General features: G+C 38.9%; 1 protein-coding gene across 1 annotated transcript in view; it reads left to right on the top strand.

Annotated features, from left to right (window-relative positions):
• The window catches only part of rasef (RAS and EF-hand domain containing), an 87185-nt gene extending 67897 nt beyond the window's left edge, over positions 1-19288 (top strand). Inside the window, exons 14-17 of the mRNA XM_039750577.1 lie at positions 57-171; positions 8373-8492; positions 15299-15375; positions 18149-19288. Coding sequence (XP_039606511.1) covers positions 57-171; positions 8373-8492; positions 15299-15375; positions 18149-18254 — 418 coding nt within the window. The 3' untranslated portion in view covers positions 18255-19288. The remainder of the gene's footprint in view (positions 1-56; positions 172-8372; positions 8493-15298; positions 15376-18148) is intronic.
• The last annotated feature ends 1814 nt before the right edge of the window (positions 19289-21102 follow it).

Genomic DNA, 21102 nt, shown 5'->3' with positions numbered 1-21102 from the left:
TGTGCCATTTACGTGATATTGACAATTGTGCCAATTTCCTGGGTTTTTTTCTACAGATTTCGCAGTATTGCAAAGTCCTATTTCAGACGAGCTGATGGGGTTTTGCTGTTATATGATGTCACTTGTGAGAAAAGCTTTATAAATGTGCGAGAATGGGTGGACATGATTGAGGTAAGTCAGACTGCCATTTTGTATGTTGCTAGATCTCTTTCTATTTTATGGTATTATAAAGCAGTTATACAATAGTGCAAATTAATAAATGAAAAGTAAAATCAAAATAACAAATTAAAAGAATGAAAACAAAATATTAAAAGAATTTAACCACCTTCTTCCTTAAATACCTGAAAAAAGGTTTATTTATAATCAAAGCCAATTTACAACTGATTCATTTTAATTGAATTTAGCACAGGTTCATGATGTTTTTGACTAGTCACAGAGTAATAAAATATGTGAAAAATAACCCAAAATATTTAAATACTTGTAGCAGATCACTACAAAGAACTCTACACCTTATACAAATGTTATATTGTGCACCTAATGTTCATTTATGTTCACCAGTTGCCAAAATTCTTTTGAGTATGAAGATAGAGTATATTTCACATTTATCAGAACTTTATCATTTTAGTTTTCAAAAAGCCCTTAATGGCTGTTCTTCCTTAACCTTTGTGACTAAGGCATGGTGATTAGTTCATGCATGCAAGTTGCCATCCTTTTAGATGATCCAGATTGTGTCTCTACTGCACTGCTCCTGAAGTTAATATTTTTCTTGCCAAATGTAGCTCCCTTCAGTGTTCCACCATTTGATAAGGAATAATATTTTGGGGAAGTAAAAAAATAATACCAGGTACACATACGACATCAAAAAGAAGGTTTTGTCATTGTATTAATCAGCTAGTCACATATATTCAAAGAATCTTTTTTTGTGATTTGGAAAATATCGTTTCTCTCTTACTGTAAAAGTAGACGACAAACTGTGACTTTAAATGGCCATGAATGGTTAGTAAACATATTACACAAGAACTAATTAATGGTGGCTTTTAAAACATGTATTAATCTGGATCTACAGTATTGGTAAAAAACGGTTAACAGGAATCCGGATGTTCCATATAACAAGTGCTTTGTCCTTTGGTTGCTTTGGCTGTGATCTAGCACCTGTCACTGCAGAAGCAGTGGTGGATTGGAAGAGAGACAGCAGAAAATGCATTTTTTGTAGGAGATTTTGTTTGATTAAAATAGCAGAGAAGTCACAGAATGCATCCTGTCTTTAGAGTTGACCTACTGCTTTACCTGAAACAATGTGTGCTGTAAGCAGTCTCAGTTCCAGTGGTATTTGTTTCTAGGGTATAAAATTCAAAAGGGCTGTTCAGTTTTTAAAATGAGTCAAATATTAAATTTCATACAAAGCTGAAGTACCTCTGAATAGAAAAGCTGCTCAAGCAAGCACCCTTAATAGAAAGGTCATACAAATGAATGATTGTCCATTTTTTTGTTATCTTGCACCATTTATGCACCACTTTTTGCAGTTGTCTATGGTAATGCCCCTAGCACATCTTCAGACTGGGTAAAGAAGATTACCTTGCCCATCAATCAGGTTTTAATAGTAGTTAGACATATTTCAAATGGAAATAAAATTTAAACCAGTAATATTTAAAACTATAGGTGCACATTTTAATTGACAAATGTTACAATCTGGGTTATAAACTCCTAGAACACATTTTTGTTTTTTTTGTCTTAGTACATTTTGTTTTAAGAGTTTTAAAATATTTTATTATTATGTCAAAACCATTTTGTTTCTTACTGCCACCACCATTTTGTGTTGCTCATTATATAGCAATGGACAGATTAGTTTCATTTGCTACTCTTGTTGCTGGTCATACAATGCAGAAGTCATATTACATTATGTTGTTTTATCCCACCTATATAAGATGACGGTAAACAGCTTCTGTCATACCAGTTTGGGATTCAATATATAATTTAAATGACTTTATTTTTAGTTAATTAGAGGTAATTAAAACAAGCTAGTTTTAGGACATGTTCCTTGCTTTTTTGATGATTCTTGTTCCTGCATTGATATTTGAACGTATCCTTGTATTTGGACCCTTGCCTGTCCCTGAATTCACTTCTCCCCACTTCCACTAGTATTTTTAATCTCCTGATTGCTTTATTAAGCTTTAGCCAGCAGGTCACAATATTAAATAAAGATAGTTTATTGCAATCACTACTGTAAAAAAGTTGATGTGTGCACAGAATGGGTGTCACCTTGCTTCAGCCACTCAATATGGTTTGTTTTAAAGCATGGGCCATTGGTTTAGTTATGTTTTTTACACAACCCACAGAGCCCTACTTCATTGCCACTTTCCTGAAACCTACACAAATTCTTAACATAAAGCAACAGCTGTTCATTACCTCAGTTTTAGTTTAAGTTACACACAGCTCCTCATTTTGATGTTCCAAGTCATTCAGCTGTTGTTTACAATGAAGAAGAAGTGCTGGTGCCTTTGTTCTTTTGCCTGCTGATTAACCAGTTTTAGGAACAGATGCTGCAAACTAGCATTAGTGGAAAGAGTTGTTACACTACCCACAAATGCAATATGTCACAGTCTTTATCATAACATCTGCTTAGTTAAAGCAATTGCTATTTCATAGCAAAATGGCACTAGCTAGCACTAGCATTGTGCCTGAATCTCATTAACTAATGCTGTTATTTTTGTTGTACAAAGTGGCTGAAATGTAAATATATCTAATTCCTGCAACCTCACTTGATTTATTTATTCACTTTTTTAGTTAGTCTACTTAGGCCAGTTTGGGATTACAGGGAACCAAAGCCAATTTCAGCCTATCACTGGGCACAAACTCAGGTTTAGCTCTCGGGGAGAATGCTAATCTGTTGAAATTATGATATGGCACTGAGTACTTTTGTTATGTTAATTGATTTTGAGGTTTAAACATCTTTGCTAAGGGTCTTTGTCTTTCATAATGATTTAACGTATGAATTATTCAAATGTAACATTATTTGATAGTATATTTTGTTTAAGGGTTATTTATTTAGTTTTAATATGTTTTGGATTTCTCCCGCAACAGTATCATGATCTGAATTGGTCAGCATCATGCACTGCCTGGTTTGTCCAAGTTTGCGGATATGACAAAGGAAACACTTGCTACTTCCCATTAGTGTTTCAATCTGATTTTTGGCAACAGATTCTTTTATTAATATACATATGACTTTCATTTTAAATTTTGGTTGTGATTATATGAAATTATTTTCATTTTCAACTTGTCCATTGCATTCTTTGATTTTGTAAGGTTTTGTCTTCTCAGTATCCAAACTTTATCTATTAATCTCTCTCTGGTTTCCATCCTTATTAATTAATACTGCCGCTACGTAGCAAAGTCAGTACAGTTACCATTTAGTTTTTTTAGTGGGTGCTGCCTTTTTGGGCTGTGGTTGCTATGGTGTCACAAGGGGTGCGGCGTCAGTAGTCAACAATGATGACATCATATGTATATCAGTAAAAAGGTCAGCAGAACAGTAAGCACATCATCCATGATTGTGGATACTGTCTTTGCTTTTTGACTAATGGCAAGAGCTGTTCTTGACTTTGATTTTTGCTTTATGCCTTGGACCTATCTAAAGATCACTTGACTTACTGTTTTCAATTCTCTTTTTCTTTTTTGTCTATGGGTCTTTTCCTCTTCTCCTCTTACTTACTGTTTACCCTTTCCCCATCTTGTAGCAGATCACTTGTAAGGCATTCTTACAAACCCACACTCTGTTATATGGCACCCAGTGAAAATCACAAGTTAATCTATCCATGCTTTTCTTTTTTAACATACAAAGAAATGGAAAGTACCTGGGGCAAACCCATGCTGACTTGTGGAGGGGGATTCCATTTAGTGACTGGGCCTGGATTCCAGCGAATGGGTGTTGAGTCATCAGACAGCACTTTGCCATCTTTTCTCTATTTATATCCTGTAGATTTTATTATAGAATACTAGGCGGCTTCGCTCGCACACACCCGTGTTTGGTATACCGGATATACAATTTAAAGGGATTGTTATTTTAATGGGAATTGTTACATATACATTATTTTCTCTTTTACTTTAAAAACTTTTGTAAAAACAGTACTTGTCTTTTATTTCCAGCCCCGTGCGTGGTTACATCTCTTTCTCGTCAGACGTATAATGCTGCTTGTGTAGTGAAGGGGGCAGCTGAACACACACTAAGGATATGCTGTCGGATCATCTGCTCTCTTTTTGCTGCTTGTGAGCTGCCTGTTCTGCTTGTTGCATGTCGTTGTTTTAAGAGCTGGGAGCACATGATGCTTGTCTGCCAAATGCAATCCAACAACTGCTAGCTTAGATTTCTGTGGACTAGTTTTAAATGATGGCTCACTGCCTTCTCTCACATGAAGGGGGGGGGAGCAGCTGCTGTCGCACTGCCCTTCGATCATTTTAAAGCCTGTACAGCTGCTCTCCTTTTTGCCACATCGTGTCTCTGCTGCTCGCGTTGTGTTCACTTCTCCGTGATCATAAATACTGTATACACCTGACCGAATTGTGTTTTCTTTGAAATTAAACTTGTCGTTGCTTTAACTGTTGCGGGACCACAGATTCTCACAGCGTATGTTCCAATATTGTGTAAATCTACGTTTTGTGCATTGAATGATGCAAATGCGAAAATACTTTGTTTTCTGCTCTTTGCCTTTTATTTCTGACCTTGCTTTGTCCTTCTATTTTTTCTGTTACACCTGGGCCTGATGATTCATTTTTTTTTGTTTGCGCTAATGCAATCATTTAATCGTCGACATTTCATTTATAACGTATTGTCCTTTATACGCTTTATATGCACTGAGACACCTGTATCTGTGTTTGCTGCTTCCCTTTACATTACTGATATTTTTTGCTGGCCGTGCTCTGATATTGCTTATAAGTAGGGAGTGTCTTGCAAGAATATCATGTTCTATATCCCCACGATCTTTCATCTCACGGGTCTTTTATTTGTCTTCCATAATCTTAACGTGAAGTTCACGTATCGTCTCCTAGTCATTCCCTCCCACAGGATTTTTTTTTACAATAGAGAGGTAAATGAAGAGAAAAGGCAGCAAAGTTCTGAACAGTGCTACTGTCTCAAAGCTCAAAACTCCTGGGTTTGAAGCATGGCCCAGCCTCTGGTTGTTTGGAGTATGCACTTTCTCCATACGTCTGCATGGGTTTTTCTGCTGGCATTTCTGTTTCCCTCTCACATGCCAAAGATGTGCATGTTAGTTTAATTGGCTGCTGCAATTTGACCCTCATGAGTTAATTTGTGTGTCTGTGTAAGTGTACCCACCAATGCAATGATATTTCCTCCAAGGGTTTGTTCCTGTCTTGTATCTGAAGCTACTCAGACAGATTTCAGCCCCCATAGCCCCTGATCCAGATTAAGCAGTTTCAATGATGAATGGGTGGATAATTTTCTTATATGTTCTGGCATCTTATTACCTGTCATCTCATCATCTCAAACTGCTTTTCCTAGTGATTACCTGTTGCGATTCAGTAAAATAATAAAGGTTTGTGTCTTTGTTTTTATATTTCCGATGTTTATTTTATTTTTTCACCATTGCCTTAGCTGTGTATTTGCAACATCATCATGCAGCACTGTTTTGGAATGGGTTGCTGGGGCTTGTGTTCTGTGTTTGATGTCACAGGATTTGATAACGTGGTCTTGGAAACCTTCTTTTGAAGAGCTAGCTTCAGCTTCAGTGCTCAGACAATGCTTGGACTTCATTTTCAAAAAAAGAAAGACTCTAATGCATTAAGTTTCTTGAGCAGTTTATTTTCTTGCTTTTAACTTTGATTTTGCACTAACTTTCAATATTGTCTAGCCAACCTATTTTAGTAAATGATTTCAGAACATTTAGTAATGACCCTAACCTGACTCTGAAGACTCTTGCCTTTTAATGTATATTTTGCCATGCTTACTCATCGATTCTTTCTTGTATGGGAAGATCGAATCCCTCGCAACACCTACCCTCGATGGCAGCTTCTGCACACTGACTTAAACATAAGGATGCTGCGAGAACATAAGACTTTAGCTACCTTTATATGATTTCATCACTAGACTGTAGAGTAAATTGTTGTCAGTTTGCTTTAAATCATATTGCTTCCAACACTCTTGGTGCACCATTTTTTGCATATGCATCTGAGTCTATATTATTACACATAATTAGGAAATGCAAAGATCTTAACTGCTAAATTGTGTGTGTGTGTGTGTGCCCTGCCCAGGGTTTGGCTGAGATTGGCTCCAGCAGACCCCTGTGACCCTGTCATTAGGATATAGTGGGTTGGATAATGGATGGATGGATGGGAGATCTTAACACAAGGGTACTGCACTGATTCATAGATAGATAGATAGATAGATAGATAGATAGATAGATAGATAGATAGATAGATAGATAGATCAGATCTATATAAAAATATGGTAAGAGTTCAAGTATCTGATATGTGTTTTTTAACTGTTCACAAAAATGTAATTTTTTTTAAATTTTAGTACACTAGGGTGCTTTGCTCCCAGCTCGCTTCGCTCGCCTACTTCTTCCCCCCAGCACTACATGCCATTGTGAACTGGAGAACTGAACGCACCCCAAGGAGATGCGGCCGATCCTCTGAAACCCGTCTTAAACGGTGATACAATATACAGTAAACAGTAATACGGGAAACAAATAACAGTTGTTTTTTTACCTTCTATTTGCTCGATCAGCTGCTGGTTTGCTGCTGCTGCCATGCCACGTGATCTGCATTTCGTGTGTCGCTTTGAACATTTAAAAGCCTGCACGGCAGCTGTCCTTTTGTCTCACTGCCTTGTCTCTCTTCTCCCCCAGACATCCTCAAACAATATTCAATCTCTTTTCGCTGTTTTGTTATTTCACCAAGTAATATTTTCCATTTCTTTGTGCTAATGCGATCTTTACTCTCATTTTTTTGAGACTTTCGAATTTTCCTACTTCCATTATCTCTAACCTGCTCTGCATGTGTATTGCGGGACTTGCTTCCAACGGTTATAAGTATGACTTGACTTGACCGTCTCATGGGACATGAAAGTGTCTCTTTTCAAAAGATCTCCCTTCAAAAGATCACGTCTTGTCTCTGGAAAAAAGTCTCGTATCATGCAAGTTTGTTTTTTATAATAGAGAGATGAAATAATGTCATGCATTCTAATGCATAATAAATCATACCAAACAAAACAAGTTGTATTGTGTGTATTCCATAAATAATAAAGTTCTTTCGGGCAGCAAACATTTTGGAAGTTTCAGTGGCTGCAAATCATTTAAACATAAGCAAATAAAATTTTTCACTATTGTGACAAAATTAAGGGTGGCTGTTTCTATAATTTATTAATCTGCAAGTTACACCTTTTGCATATACAGTAGGCTTTAAATCTTAACTTGACTTCTGCATAGCAGCAGAGTGTTGTACCGTGTTAGCCATAGATTGATACAGGAGAAAGTAGGGTGAAATTACACCTTTTATTGGCTAACTAAATAGATTACAAATGCAAGCTTTCGAGGCAGCTAAGGCCCCTTCATCAGGCAAGGTGTAACCTAACCTCACTTGACTTCTGCAGTCATTCACAAAATCGAAGCTGCAAAAGTAGATTGACTATGATCTAACCTGGAGCTACATTTTCAGTTTTTAAACTTCTATATTCCAATAAAGATGATGCCTATTGTCAGACTGAGGAATATTTGTAAATGGGGTCTGTGTCAATGCCTTAAAGAAGGCTAAATAAGCTGTCATGTATTTTTTGTTGTCCAAAACTGGTTTTGGCATTTGGTCCCAGGTCTAATCTGTTTAATGACCCATACTGTATTATATAATATACTCACCTTTTGTTTAATATGAATAATTGTTTCCTAAAAAGTTTATGTAATTGAATATTTTACATTACATAAATTGTCCCACAATTTGTGTAAGGGGTAGAATCCTGTGGGTTGCAAAGTTATTCCTAATATTGATTTACATTTTAGAAAACACCACAGAACCTCTCAAAATTTCTTACTAAACATCTGAACAGTACTCGGGCCGCTAAGCAAATTGGATGCTGGATGTCTGAATCATTTTATTGTAAAAATCATGCATGTTTAAAAAAAAAAAGAAAAAAAGTTTATGCTTTTTCCACTGTACTATTTAAAAAAAAAAAACATGTATTATTACTGTAATAGTACTATTATTACTATTATTATACACAGCCTCCCACTCCCAGTGCAGTACTATTATTATACACACATACACACTTCCTTCCTACAATAATGCATACATAACAGTATATATCTTATATTTTAAGAACAACTTTACTTAATCTGTCCTTTTTTCTTATCTGTTTCAATCTATAGGATGTGTCCCTTGGAGAGATTCCGATCATGTTAGTAGGAAACAAAGCTGATCTGCGCAAACAGGCAACCGAGGAAGGGTTGAAATGTGTATCAACCAGCTTTGGAGAAAAACTTGCTATGGTAAGGTCTGCAAAACATACATTTAAAAATCTATTTTTAATAGATATTTTAATATTATAGTACTGTATATATTTGTACTAGAAAAAAATTCATTGAAGGTGTTTAGGTGCTGAACTGAACCAGAGCAGGCAGAAAATGAGGCAGATATAAAACGATGCTTACTGTAATGGGCTAAATTTGAGCATTTCATCAAACATGGGAGGAGTAAGAGTTAAATCTGGTGTATTCATGACTGAAAAAGAAGAAGGGAAGTGAGTATTTTCTAATTTAGAAAATTATCATGGCTTAAAATCCAAAGTTTAGTACAACAAATGAAAAGAATGGACAGGTTTAGACATATTTGTTGGTGATGCCTTAGTTGGAGTCACCGGTTGGTGACATAAATGAGCATGTGAGGAGTCAATCAGAACTTCAGTGTCTGCTATGAAAGCTCATCTATATTGGTGATCTCATACCACTGGTGGAAAGCAAACCAAAACTAAATGCAAGAATACTGAAATTAAAAGTTAGCTTGAAATTAAAATCCCAATCGTCCTGAAGGAGCGTGAGAGATACGAGTGTTGCAAGGCCATGTACCTTGTACAGTTAAAGTGTTGGGAGGAATGTTCTTCACTAGATATCATAAAAGATTTGATGGTGTGGTCCCCGGCCGGGCTCCTCCAGAACTGGTTATGTTGGGGGCCACGGGTAGAGGGCTTGGAAGCCCAACCCTGTAGGGGCCCGTGGCCACCGCCAGGCGCCCAGGTGCCTGAGGAACCCTGGAGCCCAGCACTTCCGCCACACCAGGAAGTGCTGGGGGGAAGATGACAGGGGACACCCGGACGGCTTCCGGGTGTGCAGCCGGCACTTCCGCCACACTGGGGTGTGGCTAGGACTGATTGCCGGGAAGCAGCTGGAGCCCATCCGGGTTCCTATAAAAGGGGCCGCCTCCCTCCAGTCATGGGCGGAAGTCGGGTGGAAGAAGGACGGAGCTGGAGAGAGGACTGGAGGCGGCCAGAAAGGCATTGTTTGACTGTAAGGCCTGGACTTTGGGGGATTAGTGCTGGAGGCACTGGGGATTGGAGTGCACGGTAAATTTGTATATAGTGTAAATAAACAGTGTGTTGGGTGAACTATGTTGTCTGTCTGTCTGTGTCTGGGCCAGCGTCCACAGTGGGATCTGTGATATCTACAGGGTTAGAGCAGGATATTTATTTGTAGTACTTTTATTTTCAGGGTAACTGATGCTCATATACAATACAATAATATAAACTAGAAAATCAAAAATTCAGAAGGGAAATCAGACAAGCTTTAATATTAAAGTGGTGATAGCAGCAAGGACAAGATGTGCATAGATAAAGTTCTGGTTTTCTCAATCTTTCCAACATATCTTCCATTTAATGGAAATATTTGCGATAGCTACAGTATGTGAGGAGTTGTGTTGGTATATGTGAGTGCAACATGGCCGATGAAGACAGAACACCCAGCAGATTTTAGAAGGATGAGAAAGACCAAAATAAGAATGATCAGCCAGATGAGTAGAGTTACAGAGTGGTGTGAAGATGATATCACCATGGACAAGGTGATAGCTGCTATTAGTATGCATGTACAGCAGTGGTCTCAAACTCTGGTCCTGGAGGTCCGTAGTGGCTGCAGGTTTTCATTTTAACCCTTTTCTTAATTAGTGACCTGGTTTTGCTACTGATTAACTTCTTTTAAATTAATTATAATTGACTTGCTCTTGAAGACTCAGCCCCCTTAATTGTTTCTTTTTCCTTAATTAGCAGCGAAACAGCAATGAGATACAAAATGAGCCAGAACATGACCAGCAAACTGTGTCCATCGTAAAATATCTGAAAATTAAGAAAGATGAAGGTATCAGGAATGCTGATCTGCTCAGGTCCCTAAAACATTTTAGCAGCGCTCTTAGAAAAGAGAAAAATCAAAATGTCTGCTATTACACAATGAAAGCAGCAACAAGCCGTGGAATTAAAGAATGGGTTTCATTAACAACGAGACTCGGCGCCTAATTAAGCAACTGGTTGGAGTGAAATTGGTTGGAATTTCAGGCCCTGACTTAGTTGGTCTTATGTTGGCTCACTCACTTCACATTTCATTTCTGTTTGGGTGCCATTTAAGGAAAGAAATGAAGCAATTTTGAGGAACGATGAAGAAATTCAGGGAAACAAATCTTAATTAACAAGTCCGTTAAGATGAAAGGAAAAGGAGTTAATTAGCAACAAAAACAGGTCATCAGTTCAGAAAAGGGTTAGAATGAAAACCTGTAGCCACTGCGGCCCTCCAGGACCAGAGTTTGAGACCACTGCTGTACAGGAAGAATGCATATTGGAGCAGTGTGGAGTCACAGTGCCTCATGGCTGCTTGGTATATAAAGTGGGAGGCAATTGATGGCCCAGTAACATAAGGACAACATGCACATACCACAAAGAAGACATCCATAAGTTCTTGTGACTCAGTTGCTCTGGCCCACTGCAGCTAAAAGTGACTCATTGTGTGATTTTTGGCTCAGTTTTTTGTTTGATTGTTCAAATTAAATTTACAAAAGATCCAGCTCTGATATGAGTATGTATCGATATCTGTCCTAAATGTGCCCTACATGCATAAATATTATAAAAATATGATTTTCAGATAGATGCAAACTAAAGGACCACAATATACACCAACAGCATACAGACTGCTTTGTTACTTAATACTGTTTACAGTGCCAGACATCTGAAAATATAAAACAAAAGGTGGTAGCTGTTGCCCTGAGCTCAGTTATCATAGCCAACTTTGTAAGTAGAAACCTGTGGACACAAAAGAGGAGCCAGAACTTGTGGCACACTGACTTGGCTCGGTCATCCATGTTGGTTTTCTATACAGAGGTATAACAAAGTTGCATAAACAGTTTGATTAACACTAGAATTACCAGAGCCTACGAAAAACTCGTAATTCCGTCCCACCTTAAACTGCTTCTTAAATCCCTTCACACCTCTCCGCCAGCGCCTTTGTCTCTAAATGTGCTGATAAAAGAAGCTAGAGCAGCCGGCTATTCCATCCCCCACCAATTTAGAACGTGCACGAACTTCTCTCAGCTCATGCCTTGATTGAGTATCTGGGAGTGAAGTGGAGTTTTAGAGTGAAATAATAGATCGTTGTTTGGAACACACGCATTTCATGTCTGTTCCGTTTCTACAGTAATCTGTGTCAACACATTGTTAAAACAGAAACTTTTTTATATTCTAGTAGTAGATGACAAAATGTAGGCATAAACTATATAATGTATGAAGCCTGAAGTCCAAATAGCAAAGAAACATTTTCACAAGAATAACACAATTGCACTTTTATTCAAACATATAACTGCAGAAAGAAAAAGCCGCCTTAACATGCGACATTGACACCAGTTTACTATAACTGACTCGTGGTTCAATAGATACAGCCCCGCTGGGGAATCAAGGGTTCACGGGTTCGATCCTGCCCTCCCTTTTGAGAAGTAAACTGTTCTTAGTCTTACTGTTTTAGAATAAAAACATACATTTGATTTCAGTCTGTAACAGCCGGTGCAATTTATGATCTTTGTAAAGGTTAGCTTTTTTTTTTTATTCACTTTTCACTCTCTCAGTCGCGTTCAGAATCAATCCATACAACCCCATCTGACACGGCTGTTTTCACTAAAGACGCGCTATAGCTCTGCAGTGTACCACGATGCATACTAACGCCCCGGGTTCTGACACACAAACGCTGGCGAAGCTGCCTTCTTCAGATCTCACCGTCACTTGCTTTTCTTTTATTCAGTTTTATTGAGTGTTCCTGCCAGTCCCCGCATGTTGCTGTATGCTTTTTCTTTTGCACCCAGGACATGCAGAAGAAAGAATGGTAAAGACCAGTAACTTCGGCGCTATATGCAATCATCAGACACTCCCCATCTGCCCGTGTCGCTCAAACACAGGAACATATATTGGTGTAAAAGTATAACAAAAGTGCACTTTTATTCAAGTGCACTTTTTCCATCGCCTTTTCCTGTAAGAAGCAGTGTACACACTCTCTATGCTGTGGTTTCTATTACACACCTGAAAGAAAGAGACAATACATATGAACATATCCAGCATACAGCAACATGCGGGACTGGCAGGAACACTCAATAAAACTGAATAAAAAGAAAATCAAGTGACGGTGAGATACGAAGAAGACAGCTTCGCCAGCGCCTGTGTGTCAGAACCGGTGGGGGCGTTAGTATGCATCGTGGTACAGCACAGAGCTATAGCGCCTGTATTCTGTTTCTTTTGTACTCCAGGGCACGCAGAGGAGAGAATAGTAAAGAGCAGTAAGTTCGGCGCTATATGCAATCATCAGACACTCTCCATCTGCCCGTTGTTTTGTTATACTTTTCAATACTTTTATACTGCTCAAACGGGCATGCTCAAAAATACACGGTAATGCCACGAAAAGTGCACGCAGACACTTCATTTCGCAAACAAAACAAGTGCACTTTTATTCAAAACTACCTGTATAACCAAGAAAAAAGAAAGCAAGATACAGTAGGCGATTGATACGACATCTTGCATGGTGCAATGCTAAGAAGTGCAGATTTTCATTCCGTGCTATATAAAATCATCACATTCAAATATTAACAGTTCCCACACACCCAAGGACCGTCCTTCCTACATTTACGACACGTGTACTTGTTGCCGTGTACACACCTCTCTGTGCTATGGTTTCTATTACACTGAATGAGCACCTGACACTGTACTTTCTTCCCTGGGGAAGGTCCCGATCAGAGAATTTCCAGTTCCTGCATAAATTCACACCGATCTGACGCTGTTCGCTTTCAAATAATATTGCATTAGTGCGATTATATTTTCACATATATTGTCTTTCTTTCAGGTGTGTAATAGAAACCACAGCATAGAGAGAAGTGTGTACACTGCTTCTTACAGGAAAAGGCGATGGAAAAAGTGCACTTGAATAAAAGTGCACTTTTGTTATACTTTTACACCAATATATGTTCCTGTGTTTGAACGACACGGGCAGATGGGGAGTGTCTGATGATTGCATATAGCCGGTTACTGGTCTTTACCATTCTTTCTCTGCATGTCCTGGAGTACAAAAGAAAAGCATACAGCAACATGCGGGACTGGCAGGAACACTCAATAAAACTGAATAAAAAGAAAAGCAAGTGACGGTGAGATACGAAGAAGGCAGCTTCGCCAGCGCTTGTGTGTCAGAACCGGGGTGGGGGGCGTTAGTATGCATCGTGGTACACTGCAGAGCTATAGCGCCTTTAGTGAAAACAGCCGTGTCAGATGGGGTTGTATGGATTGATTCTGAACGCGACTGAGAGAGTGAAAAGTGAATAAAAAAAAAAGCTAACCTTTACAAAGATCATAAATTGCACCGGCTGTTACAGACTGAAATCAAATGTATGTTTTATTCTAAAACAGTAAGACTAAGAACAGTTTACTTCTCAAAAGGGAGGGCGCAGGATCGAACCCGTGACCCTTGATTCAAGCGGGGCTGTATCTATTGAACCACGGAGTCAGTTATAGTAAACTGGTGTCAATGTCGCATGTTAAGGCGGCTTTTTCTTTCTGCAGTTATATGTTTGAATAAAAGTGCAATTGTGTTATTCTTGTGAAAATGTTTCTTTGCTATTTGGACTTCAGGCTTCATACATTATATAGTTTATGCCTACATTTTGTCATCTACTACTAGAATATAAAAAAGTTTCTGTTTTAACAATGTGTTGACACAGATTACTGTAGAAACGGAACAGACATGAAATGCGTGTGTTCCAAACAACGATCTATTATTTCACTCTAAAACTCCACTTCACTCCCAGATACTCAATCAAGGCATGAGCTGAGAGAAGTTCGTGCACGCTCTAAATTGGTGGGGGATGGAATAGCCGGCTGCTCCTAGCTTCTTTTATCAGCACATTTAGAGAACAAAGGACGCTGGCGGAGAGGTGTGAAGGGATTTAAGAAGCAGTTTAAGGTGGGACGGAATTACGAGTTTTTCGTAGGCTCTGGTAATTCTAGTGTTAAGTACCACATAAAATCTGAAAACCTGCGATTCCATGTTACTTTGTGCTGTTCACATTTCTCTAAAAAGACCGTCTCTTTGTAATATATCAGTGAAAAAATCAAAAATGAGCTGCACTGTGTACTTTGTCAAATACTAAACACAATTTTTAGAATTCATATTTAAAATAAAAGACAACCAGAAAGGGTGGCACGGTGGCACAGTGGTAGCGCTGCTGCCTCACAGTTAGGAGATCCGAGTTCGCTTCCCGGGTACTCCCTGCGTGGAGTTTGCATGTTCTCCCCATGTCTGTGTGGGTTTCCTCCGGGCACTCCGGTTTCCTCCCAAAGACATGCAGGTTAGGTGGATTGACGATTCTAAATTGGGCTGGGTGTGTTTATGTGTGTCCTGCGGTGGGTTGGCACCCTGCCCAGGATTGGTTCCTGCCTTGTGCCCTGTGTTGGCTGGGATTGGCTCCAGCAGACCCCCGTGACCCTGTGTTTGGATTCAGCAGGTTGGAAAATGGAATATATGGACAACCAGAAAGATTTTCTCAGAATCAGTGAGTGGGATAATATAGAGTTCATTGCTTAAATATTTTGTACATTTAATATATATCTTTAGGTGCATACTGTAAACTGTGATGCTAGATAAAGATAAAAGAAACCAGATGTGCAAACAAGTTTGACAGGGAGTCAAAGCAGTTTATAACAACATGTTGAAGTAGAGTAAAGGCTATATTTTGTTGTCTAAATTGTTCTTTTGTGACTAAATATTTAAACAATGTGGTGCATTTTCTTTTTCAGAGTTACAGTGCCTTATTTTGTGAAACCAGTGCCAAGGATGGCTCCAATATTATTGAGGCAGTTCTTCATTTGGCTCGGTATGTCTTAAACTTGAAACAATAATCCTTGCCATTTTATTACTGCTGTATGGCCAGGTTCTTCTTAATACATAACAGGATTAAAACCTCCAAGCATTACAGATGTATGTAAAGTGACACTGCGTCTGGCCTGCCACAGTAGTAAACATTCAGCATTGTTTGCATAAACCAGTTTTTCAACTTCCAAAGTCAGAATTTTTCCAGTTTGGGTGTGGAAAAAAAATAAAGAAAACTAACCAGTACAATACGAATAAAGATACAGGGTATTCACGTTGTAATCTTTAAAGGTCAGCTACGTGCTTTTGTAGAGTGACAGGATCAGCAACGGAAAAGGTGTTGGTGTGAGAGGAACAGGGAAGGGTGATGGGCTGTGCTGTTGTTTCACCTGTTAGAGTACAGAATTTGGTGATTTTGTGTAACATAGAATTTACCATCATATTAATGGACAGAGTGGATTTCATAGAGGGTGGCACGGTGGTGCAGTGGGTAACGCTGCCTCCTCGCAGTTTGCTTCCTGGGTCCTCCCTGCGTGGAGTTTGCATGTTCTCCCCATGTCTGCCTGGGTTTCCCCCAGGTGCTCCGGTTTCCTCCCACAGTCCAAAGACATGCAGGTTAGGTGCATTGGCAATCCTAAATTTTCCCTAGTGTGTGCTTGGTGTGTGGGCGTGTGTGTGTGTGTGCATGCCCTGTGGTGGGCTGGCGCCCTGCCCGGAGTTTGTTTCCTGCCTTGTGCCCTGTGTTGGCTGGGATTGGCTCCAGTAGCCCCCCGTGACCCTGTAGTTAGGATATAGCGGGTTGGATAATGAATGGATGGATGTATGGATTTCAAAGATTGCATCTTTGCAAGTAGAGTTGACTTTGTGCTTCTCCCAAAGATTCAGGAATAAAAATGAGAGGTGGCAGGCCTCTGTGGAGATTTTCAAGCCATTGGTAAGGAGAATTTCCCTCCAACCTCAAAAAGTACATCTGGAATTGTTAAAAGAGAAACCTTTCTGTTTGTAGCATCACCTTGGAAAAGTTACTTTGTTATATTTGGGATCGTGCCAGTCTGTTAAATCCCGGGTTAAAGTTTTGATCAGGGTACAATCTGGGTGGACCTTCCACAATCTGCCCACGCCTGTGCTGGTTTTCTCTGGGTGTTCTGGTTTTCTTTTCACATGTTTCAAACCAGTTTAGTTTATAGTGGGAAATTAATGGAAGGAATTATTAAGGATAAGATTGAGCAGCACCTGGCAGGGATAGGAGTTATTCTGAACAGTCAGCAAAGGTACAGACAGGGAGGTCGTGTTTTACTAACATGCTGGAATTCTATGAGGAGGCCAAAGGATACGATCAAAGTGGAGCTTATGGTATTATTTATCTGAACTTTCAGAAAGCATTTGATAAGGTGCCACATGAGAGGTTGGGCATCAAACTAAAAGAAGTGGGAGTTCAGGGTGATGTTTTTAGATGGGTGCAGAATTGGCTCAGACACAGGAAGCAGAGGGTGATGGTGTGAGGAACCTCATCAGAACTGGCCGATGTTAAGAGTGGTGTTCCACAGGGGTCAGTGCTAGGGCTGCTGCTATTTTTAATATATATAAATGATTTAGAATATAAGTAACAAGCTGGTTAAGTTTGCAGATGATATCACGATAGGTCAATTAGCAGATAATTTGGAATCCGTTATATCATTACAGAAGGACTTGGATAGCATACAGGCTTGGGCAGATTTGTGGCAAATGAAATTTAATGTCGGTAAATGTAAAGTATTAAACATAGGAAGTAAAAATGTTAGTTTTGAATACACAATGGGCGGTCAGAAAATCAAGAGTACACCTTATGAGAAGGATTTTGGAGTCATAGTGGACTCTAAGCTATCGACTTCCTGACAGTGTTCAGAAGCCATTAAGAAGTCTAACAGAATGTCAGGTTATATAACACGGTGTGTGGAGTACAAGTCCAAGGAGGTTATGCTCAAGCTGTATAACACACTTGTGAGTTCTCATCTTGAGTACTGTGTGCAGTTTTGGTCTCCAGGCTACAAAAAGGACATAGCAGCGCTAGAAAAGGTCCAGAGGAGAGCGACTAGGCTGATTCCAGGACTACAGGGGTTGAATTATGAGGAAAGATTAAAAGAGCTGATCCTTTACAGTTTAAATAAAAAAAAATTAAAAGGTGACGTGATTGAAGTGTTTAAAATTATGAAGGGAATTAGTACAGTGGATCAAGACTGTTATTTTAAAATGAGTTAATCAAGAACATGGGGACACAGTTGGAAACTTGTTAAGGGTAAATTTCACACAAACTTTAGGAAGTTTTTCTTTACACAAAGAATGATAGACACTTGGAATAAGAGATCAAGTAGTGTGGTAGACAGTAAATCTTTTGGGACTTTCAAAACTCGACTTGATGTTTTGTTGGAAGAAATAAGTGGATAGGACTGGTGAGCTTTGTTGGGCTGAATGGCCTGTTCTTGTCTAGAGTGTTCTAATGTTCTATTGGTGATTGCTAACTTTAAAAATTGCCACCGTGGGAGTGAGTGTACCCTACATGAGACTGGTGCCCCATTTTGGGCCTTTTTCCTGCTTTGCACTCAATGTTGCCAGAATAGCCTCCAGTATCGTACATCCCTGAAATGAATTTAGCTGGTTTCAGAATGTTCCTTCATGTTATGTTACATTGCCAAAAAGAAACGGACAAAATCAGCAAAGCTAGCTCATTAAACACTGAATGAACGATATGACGTACTCAGAAGATTGGCATTTATTTTTTTATTGTTATTTTTTTACAGTGAAGTTAGAAAACGATGCAACACCAATGAAGACAAGGAATCAGTGACCAGCCTGTCTGGTATGAGCTCTAAGAAGGCCAACGCGAAGACCTGCTGCACAGTTTAAAACTTGTTTGTAGTAGCTGAGAAATGCAGGCATTTTCATCTCAGAGACTCTGCTCCTAATTATTTATTTAATCTTTACTCAAAATTGCACTTAAATGTGTGCGATTAAAAGACATCTATTATCTCTTTGCTTTAATTATAAAATGTATGTGGATTGGAAATCAAATTGAAAAACAATGGTTTCTTCCCTGTAATATGTACGTTCAATTTAGTGTTAAGTCAAACAGGCCCTTTGGTGGGATTCTTATGGTTTGGATTCACTACCAAACATGTGTTTATCCTGATTTTACAGGAATCAATATTAGATTTGTCAGAATAGAATATTGTAAATATGTCAATAATGAGAGTTGTTTTGTTACCTCATTTGGTTAGTATTTGATGACCAACGTATTTAATAGCTTCGAAAACTGATTATGTCAAGTCTTTTAAAAGAGTAGTCCCATGGAACTTCCTGTGCTCACTGGCTTTCATTCCAACCAGATTATTAATTAAAAATTAATAATATGACCAGTTTATGACCTAATTTAACTTTTTACCAGTAGTCCAGTTCAGATTTATTTTACAGTGTGTATATTAATTTTGTTATAAAATTAGTAATGATGTGTGTTGTTTTATACACTGTGTGGTACAGGGGACACTCTTGAGTCAACTATAAACCAAAAACAATGCCAAAGTTGAGAAGAACAAAGGCTTATGTGAATAGAGTGAAAACAGCACAAAATAAAAGATCAGCAACAAGAAGGGGTGAGTAGCATGAGGAACAGAGAGAGGTAGCCTACCATTTTATAGGAGGCCATATTGTAGTTAGCAGCTTGATTGGAGTTAGTGCATAGATGGCTGTTATAGCCCAAATCTAAGCCCTACTGATGCCGTCTCAGGGAAAATTGACATCTGGGGAGTTGTTCTGAGCAAGTTCCTGAGCAAAGAGAAGGCCTTATGCTTCACTGAGCCTTCCATGACATATAAGCCAAATACCACTGACTCACACATCACGAAATCTCCTGAACCATGAGGACTTGGGATTTGAAATTTGGAATACAGGTTACCCTTGGCCCATAGGTGCTCAGTAAGAAACGGTTTTAGAAATTTTGTGGTCCAAGCACAAAATTTCTTATAGTTTTTTAGACCCGTTTGTATGTCTGTCCACATTTCACGAGAGAACTACTTAACGGATTAAGATCATTTTTTTTCTATAATTTGCTTGAAAATTCCGTTGATTTTGTGACTTTCTCATCGCGCTAAGCATCATATTTCGCTTGCGGTATCGATTTATTAGCCCGAATCTGAGAAAGACTCATCGGGCTTCAGGGAGGTGGGTGGGGCCCTCCTCACTCACGCGTCTGCCTCAGGGCATAACCTTAACTCCACTTAGTTAATGAAGGAGAGAACTACTTAATGGATTTAGATCTTTTTTTTCTATAATTTGCTTGAACATTCAGGTTGATTTTGTGACTTCTCTCATTGCACTAAGAATCATAGTTCGCTTGCAGGAGCGATATATTCGCACTAATCTGAGACAGAGGCTATGGGCCGAGGGGAGGGGGAAGAGTGACATCAGGAGTAGAGAGCTGGACGGGGCCCTCCACACTGCCCTGTTTCACTAATACAGGGGATGGCTAATATATATATATATATATATATATATATATATATACAGTATATATATATTTATTTTTCTCCAATCTCTGGCCTTTCTTGAATCCTTCAGCTTCTCACATGCAACCTCCAAATTTGCTGATGGTGTTGACCAAGAATTGCTGTTAAGCCCCGGCCATGAATGACATCCGGAAGCATCCTGATAAATACTTAGGGTTAGGAATGCCCTCTGGGACTTGGAGAACCAAATAGTGATCCCATCACAGACTCCTAGGGTTTCACAAATCCCAGGTAGCTTCATCAGCATAATATATAGCGGGGGGTCAGGCATAGGGTACACAAGCCCACCTTGCCTGCAGTTCTGGTCTCACCCCTCTACAGCACTGATATACCATTCATTCAAAAAAGAGTCACATTAGCTCTAGCATAAGGAAATAATAAACATTAAGAATTAGCTAACAATCTGAAGCAGTTGTTATTTTGCACAAAAAAACTTATTAGAAAAGTAATAAAATTACATTTTCGGATCTGTTATAGTATTCTGCTTCTTCTTCTTCTTTCGGCTGCTCCCATTAGCTGTTGCCACAGTGGATCATCTTTTTCCATCACTTCCTGTCCTCTGTATCTTGCTGTTGTATGTTGTAGTATGCTGCTGCTACTATATATATTTTTGCCTAAGCTATTCAGAGAGTAGCTTTTCTACTGCTAGATGTTCTCGCAGTCAGCTTCCATTGATTACACATCAGTCATTACTATTATTCACTAAACAGCTGATAATAAAGCTCATGGGACTGACAAGAACCCATAAAGCACATTCCATCATTAAATACAACATTATCGGCATATTTGCATGTTGTATGCTTTTTATGGAGAACATGTAGTGTAACTCCTGTGAGATTTACTAGCAAAGAGCTTCAGAGTATTCATTCATAGCTACTTCAGTTAAATTGGAGCAACAATACAAACATGTTAAATGATAACCTCTAAAAAATGCCAGTCCTTTGTCTAATTGTGCTTTTAGCGTCATAGCCTCACAGGAAGTCAGATCTTATTCTGACAGAACTAAGCACAACCTGGAATGGAATGGCAGTTCCATGCAAGGCACACATATGCCCACAATCACAAAAGGAATCGTTAATAATCATCCTTAATGAACCTAACCCACCCATCTCTGGGAAATGAAAGAAACTGGAGTGCCCATAACAGAAACATGGAAACGTGCAGGGAGAACTTCTTATTGACAGTGAAGTGGC

This window comes from Polypterus senegalus, chromosome 4 (genome assembly GCF_016835505.1).
Source record: "Polypterus senegalus isolate Bchr_013 chromosome 4, ASM1683550v1, whole genome shotgun sequence".
NCBI lineage: Eukaryota > Metazoa > Chordata > Cladistia > Polypteriformes > Polypteridae > Polypterus > Polypterus senegalus.
Note: the sequence above shows the minus strand (reverse complement) of the source record. Positions and strands in the feature narration are given on the sequence as shown.